Source organism: Echinops telfairi, unplaced genomic scaffold (assembly GCF_000313985.2).
Source record: "Echinops telfairi isolate 266 unplaced genomic scaffold, ASM31398v2 ScPeMD7_7420;HRSCAF=8458, whole genome shotgun sequence".
Lineage (NCBI taxonomy): Eukaryota > Metazoa > Chordata > Mammalia > Afrosoricida > Tenrecidae > Echinops > Echinops telfairi.
In genome coordinates this window covers 11,812,134-11,819,146 of record NW_022111320.1, presented here as the reverse complement: position 1 = coordinate 11,819,146, position 7,013 = coordinate 11,812,134, and the positions used below count along the sequence as shown (strand labels likewise).

General features: G+C 35.1%; 1 protein-coding gene across 4 annotated transcripts in view; it reads left to right on the top strand.

Annotated features, from left to right (window-relative positions):
* BCHE (butyrylcholinesterase) overlaps nt 1-3,696 on the top strand; it is an 80,844-nt gene extending 77,148 nt beyond the window's left edge. For all 4 annotated transcript variants that reach the window (XM_004704103.2, XM_045297549.1, XM_045297551.1 and 1 more), the window contains one exon: nt 3,081-3,696. In XM_004704103.2, the coding sequence (XP_004704160.1) occupies nt 3,081-3,205 (125 nt within the window). In that variant the 3' untranslated portion in view covers nt 3,206-3,696. The remainder of the gene's footprint in view (nt 1-3,080) is intronic.
* Nucleotides 3,697-7,013: the final 3,317 nt, after the last annotated feature.

Genomic DNA, 7,013 nt, shown 5'->3' with positions numbered 1-7,013 from the left:
CAAAGCACCTACAATGTTCTAGTCTGCTCCTGTTTTGCTTCTTGGGCCAAATCACAGCTCGCATGAAACCAAGGGCCAGTGGGAGTTTTGTGTAAATCATTCATGACATGAATAAATGAAAACGTATTCATTTTTACTGTATATAAATTACTTTCTATCTGCTCACCGCACAGTTTCTAAGATTATGTAACCTCTACATAATAGCTCTTATTTTGAGGTAATGCCATTTTTCCGTACTGCTATTTTTCTGTAATGGGTTATTTGCATTAGAATACTTAGCTTCCGTTACTCCTCCTTCATTATTCTTTTGATTATTAGTCCAAATTTCAGTTTTGGGGGATCCACAAGAAAGTATTTAACATAAAATTTGTTTATGAATTCAAAACGGACAATGTTCTATACCTCTCCCTATCGATTAGCTGGATTTCGTCTTATAAAAAGTTCATTTAAGAAGCTTTTCTTCCATTTATATTTGTGCTATATATTTGCCATTGCCGCATCACTTTTAGTCTCACTGTTTCTTCCTTTACGTGTGTTATTAACTGCCACACATTAGAATATTCAAGCTGAGGACAATTAATAAACAGTATGAGTCTCATGGTCAGTAATATGAATGAAAGTAAGAAATTATATTTTCCTTGTTTGTTGGTAGGCGCCTTTGAGTAAGTTCCGATGTAGTGACCTTAAGACAGCAGGATGAACGGCACCCTGCTCCGGGCCTTCCTAGCAATTGGTCTTCTATTTGAGTCCATTGTGGCAGCCACTCTGTCAATCTATCTTGTCGAGGGTCTTCCTCCCAGCAGAATGTATTATTTCCTACATATTCTTCATATAATGTGGACATCCTGGCGACCTACTGGGTGACATGTTGGGCTGCTAATCAAGGGTGAGCAATTCAAACCGCCAGCTGTCCGGGGGAGAGTTCGGCTGTGGGAAAGGGCAGTTCCGCTCCGTCGGACAGTCACTAGGAAGCAGAATTGACGCAACGGCGTTGAGTTTTTGGTTTGGAGCAGCGTACAGAGTGATTGTACACAGGACATTATATTGTACTGTTTACAAAAGACTTTAGAAGATCAATAAATTAATTCAGACGTTTTCTTCATAAAACTAATACGTAAGAGATTGTGTTAACTTTGCTATTATGTGTACAGCGCAAAATATATCATATTGGTACTGGGGGAAAAAGAAAAATAAATGAAGAAAAAAATTTATTCTAAAAATTAAACTTTTTCTATTAAAAACAAATTTAAAGGTATTAGGAACCCTGGTGGTATAGTAGCTCTTCTTTGACTCCAGCGGCTCCACGGATGGGGAAAAAAGACTGGGTTTTTGACAGTTACCCGATGCCAGTGAGTTTCCAGGTATTTTGGGGGTGATAGCTTACACTCAGAAATAAGTGTGCCAATATGAGAGAAAAGGGAAAGGAAAAGCAGAAAGAGGGGATAAAAAGAGGAGGTTGAGGAGGCAGAAGAGAAAAACTTCAAAATTAATTTTAGTTTTGATTTATTTCATGACAATAAAAAATGTTATGTTTCTATAATATCTTCACTGTCTCTAGATTCTGCTAGTAATAATTGCATGTTTTAAATTTTACTTCTCAATGGCTAGCACTTCTGAAGGCTAAAATATTTTGATGTACTATATTCTATAGATTATTTTGTGATATATAAAGAACACATTTTTTCATTTTTCTGAATCAATCATTACATAGACAAGAAAAAAAATCAGATCTGGGGACTTTTCTCTAAACACAAAGTCTTGGTCCAAATGCTAAATTGCCATTTATTTTCTATATCAGAAACATCATTCTCTGAACTTTAGAATCCTTACTTTGTCTAAGTAACATTTAAAACAGAATTTAATTATCACAAAAAAGAGCTTAAAATGGATCATTTGGTATATTTAACATCTTTCTTCCCCATTTATAGTTTCTCACCATTTATAACAGTACTGTTAGCCACAAAAATTATAGTTATTGACCTTTTAAAAGCCATTTTATATCAAAATGGAACATATTTTTTACTATAAGTTATCAAATATTTGAGCAAAGTCCACACAATATCAACATTTGTATCTAAGTATAAACTAAACTACAGGGACAATTTCATTGCTGTAAAAATCTTTTAAATGATTTATTGCATATAAATGTTACACAAATCACATAATTTTCTTGTTCAAATTAATATCTATTAATTTGCTATTAATTTCAAATATATATAACTTAAAATATATATATTAAGAAAATACAATAACTACAAAAGCACATCAATTCCTACTTTTAGGATGGTTGAAATCACTTAAAATTTTAATTCTAATTTAATAACTACAAATTATCATTTTTAAAGTTCAAAGAAACCTTAATAATAACACCCAATTAAAAATGTCTATAGACACAAATAATACCAACTACCTATGTAATACTGGAATGATATATATAATTTAAAAGTTTGCAATTTAAGATTACTTATTGCTCAAACTTTATACTGCATTGTAATATATTAATATATTATTAGAGGTTCTTATAAGATCTTTTTGGTTCATTGCCTCAAATCATATATATGTACTTTGCAAATTCCTTAAGAGCACAAACAATCTTGTCTCATATTGAAATAAGTGTCAAATCTATATAGAGTATCATTTACAAAGTTTTCTTTATGCATTAACCAATATTCATATATAATATTTTGATAAAAACTAGCAGCTTTATAAGTGTATATATAAAAATGAGATGCATTAAAGTAGATTTTTAAGTGTAAAGTGGTCAGGAGAATAAAAGAATACCTGTATATCCCAATGAAAATTAAAGCGAATATAACAAAATATACTCTATATAAACCCATTTTTTGTTTTATTCATTGTATATTTTCTTCCAATTTTCCACGTTTTATATGCATATTTATAGGTTGTATATAATTTTATTGAAATCCTTTTCACATAGACCAAGAACTGATAATAATTAAGAACAAAAGTTGCTATGCAATATAGTTGGATAAATTAGCATCTGTAATCAAAATTATTTTCAATTAAATGTAAACAAACATCAAACTTTAGATAAATACAACTTACTCCATGTTTTACAGGAAATATTGATGAAGCAGAACAAGAGTGGAAAGCAGGATTTCATCGCTGGAACAATTACATGATGGACTGGAAAAATCAATTTAATGATTACACTAGCCAGAAAGAAAGCTGTGCTGGTCTCTAATGAATAGATTTACCCTTTATAGAATGTTAATTTTCCTGTAGATTAGGGCAAAAATATTGGTAGCTCTCTTATACACCAAGTAAGAAAGCTATTATATATCTGAAACAAAAATGCCAGGAGGATAATATTGATTTTTCATATCTTTCGCTTAGTATTTTACCTAGCATTTTAAAACCCAAATGGCTAGACCATATTTAATTAAATTTCACAGCATAAAGTTTTACAATTAATTATATTCATTTTAAAATGGTTTGCTGCTTCAAACTCTTTCTTTCCAGAACAATTTTAAGCTGTTTTTTCCTCCTAATAACTTTAGGTTTCCATTTTTAGTCACATACATATTTTATTATCAAAGAAATATCTTGTTAAAAACATGAATGATATGTTACTGCACTGCATACTCTAAATTACTATACCATATCTTCTAACTTATTTATGACTGTAATGTCTATAAGCAATATTGAAATAAATACAGAAGATAATTGCATTCATTTGTTGTTTATATATATGTAATTATATATACACACACACTCGGAGGAACTAGCATGGGAACCACATCTGACATCCTCTGGGTACACATGAGGAGAGTTGGAAGAGAATCCAACTCCACACCTGTCCAAGAATGGTTTCTACGAAGCAGAGGTTCGACAAACCTAGACGTACCAAGTTCAGTCACCCTTTTCTGGCATCAACTATCACTTTCATGACACTGCTTTTCTGCTGGGTTCCATAATCACTTCCATTGGCTAAGTAGAGCTCATAGACAATACTCATGCTTATGAGGCTTTATTAGGGAAGTTAATAAGTTACATTAAGCCAGATGTAGAAATCATTAAGGATACAGTCCTTTTGTCTGTAGTGTTTTTTATCAGCAGTGTCAGCTAGCATGTCTTTTTCTGGTCCACAGCCTCTCAGTCAAGAGGTCTTTTGGCCACTGCCCTGCTCCAGAAAGTGTTACAAAACTCCTTTAGTGCTGATAAATACACACAGGACACCCTTATTCTGCAATCTGCATTAAGGTTTAACACTTCATTCTGTATTTTGAGAACCCCACAGCTCTGTCTTATGGTCTCTGCTCTCTCCATGGCTCCTTGTTCAGGGTCTCAGCTGCTGCCACTTCACACAGGGATCCTGAATCAGTGGGACTCCTCCTTCTGCTCATTGTAGGATGCTCTGTTCCTGCTTCTGAGATGACTCACTTATGTCCAGTAGAATGGCAAAATTGACTATTCCCCTCCTTAGAAGCCTCTGCACCCTATTTTCATGCTCCCATTCCATCATTTAGTGGGAGTTACAAAGATTACGGATAGTAATTTTTTAAAGGTCTTGTGTGCCTGCACATGCACATGGCCCTGAGATTGGATTCAGATATATATATGAATCTTAAAATATGAGATTCAATCACTTTCAGGCATATTAAGACAGACACAAAATACAGTTACCAAAAGACAAAGACAGTTGTTGTTAGCTACCATTAGGTTGGTTCCAAATTACAGTGGCACTACAGAAAACAGAACAAAACATTCCCCAGTCTTGTGTCACCCTCACAATTGTTGCTATATTTGAGATCATTGTTGCAGCCACCATGTCAGCCCGTCTCAAGGGTCTTCCTCTCTTTTGCTATCCTTATATGCATTACAAGGCACCATAGCCTTTTGCAGGGACTGTTCCTTCCTAATAACATTTCCAAAGTACGAGACTAAAGATGCATTCTAAAGAGAATGTTGGCCTATTTCTTCCAAGACAGATTTGTTTATTCTTCAGCAGTCCACAGTACTCTTAACACTCCTTGCCTGTTTAACACCGTATGTTAAATACATGGATGCTGTGCTCCTTCTTAGTCTTTATCCAACTTTCACAGGCATACAAGGCGATTGAAAACATTATGGGCTGGGGTCAGGTTGAATGTAGTTTTCAAAGTGATAGCCTTGTAGTTCAACACTTTAAAAAAGTCTTGTACCAGAGTTTTGCCCTATACAATATATCATTTGATTTCATGACTGCTGCTTCACTGAACATTGACTGTGGATTCAAACAAAACTGAAATCCTTGACTAGCTCAATATTTTCTCCATTTATCCAGTTATCATGGCATTGTCTATTGGTCCAGTTGTGTGGACTTAAGTTTTCTTTACATTGAATTAAAATCCATACTGAAAGTTGTAGTCCTTGATCTTCAACAGCAAGTGCTTCAAGTCCTCCTGGCTATCAGAAGTACCACACAGCCTAATTTTCTTCATGTCGCAGGTTGTTAATAAGCTTTTCTCTCTAGTTGCTGAATTCATTTTCATATCATTCAGCTTCTGGAAGACAAAATGTAAAAGAATATAATCATATACAGTTGAATTTTAAAAGGACTTTATGTTTGGAATTCTCAAACTATGTATCTCCCTTTTTTATGGGTGCCCTTTCCCCCCTAATCTCCTGAAACATACAGTCCTCAGACTCATTGAAAAAATTCTGGCTTGATGGCCTTCTTGTGAGAATTGTGAGAACTCCTGTATTTTCTCCTTGGGTGGGAGAGACCTCTCTCTCTCTCTCTCTCTCTCTCTCTGTCTGTCTCTCTCTCCTCACTCCCTAACCCTAAGAAACGCTCTACTGACAAAACACATGGTACTACACCCTGGGACCTGGAGAAGCTGCATGGACCTACCCTGATGCAACCAGACCTCTGGAGCTGGAGAAGACATGTAGAGACCCCTGCCAGTGCTGAGATGCTTACAATGCCACTGGATCCACAAGACATCAACTCATTGGCCTGTTTTCTTCCTACATTTAACATCTGAAATCTGAAATATATACCACCTGAGATGAGAGAATTCTTGAATGGGCCCAGCAATATTAGTATTTTAACAGGAAAAAAAGAGATACATAGTAATATTTTCTACAGTCAGAATATTATTTTGCTGTGTGGTTAAAATGACAAAGCTGTATTTGTTAACTTTCCTGGCAAGAGAGAATATAAACCAAACAAATGCACTGCTGTCAAGTCCATTCCGGTCTCCAGCAACCCTGTAAGACAAAGTAGAAGTACCCCATAGGGTTTCAGGCTGTTCTATTTCCACTTGCAGACTGCCCCAACTTTCTCCCATGGAGCTACTGATGAGTTTGGGTTAGCATCCACATACCTGACCACTATACTACCAGGGCTTGGAATCACCTCACTTGTGAGGTGCCCATAAAGGAGTCGGAAAGGTAGTTTAAGTGTTAGAAAAGAAGACTGCATGAGGATTAAGCTAAGTAAGCCTTAGAAACACAAAGACAAAATGATTACATTGGTCCATATATTACTGATCTGAAATTAAAGCTTGCATGGATCTGCCAACACTAGAAATCTGTGATATTTGATCATCTTTTGTTTAGAGACACTTGGGCTACCACTCAAACCAATTTTGTTATCACGGAAGTACTATTGTTGTCAACATTTTTGCTTTATGGTTTCTCCACCCTGAGATGAAGACAATACCATGCAAAATATTGGAGGATTATCAAAATTTTCATCGTACACCACTATCTTGCTGTCAGGTGCAGGTCTTCCAGGATTCCATTATAGTTTCCTGAATCACTTAAGTCACATTTGATATACACCAATCTAATGTGTCAACCAACAGGAACATGCCTGCCCCAAAAGATTGGCACCTATTTAAAAATGTACCTAGAGTTCATAGCATACCTGCACACTACTTCATATGGCAAGACCCAGCCATAGGAAAATAGCACAGGGATGACTTTGCCCAACCTAGGACAATCAAATTGATTTATTCTCAATTTTTACCTAGAAATTGCTGAACTTGATCTAAAACATTAAA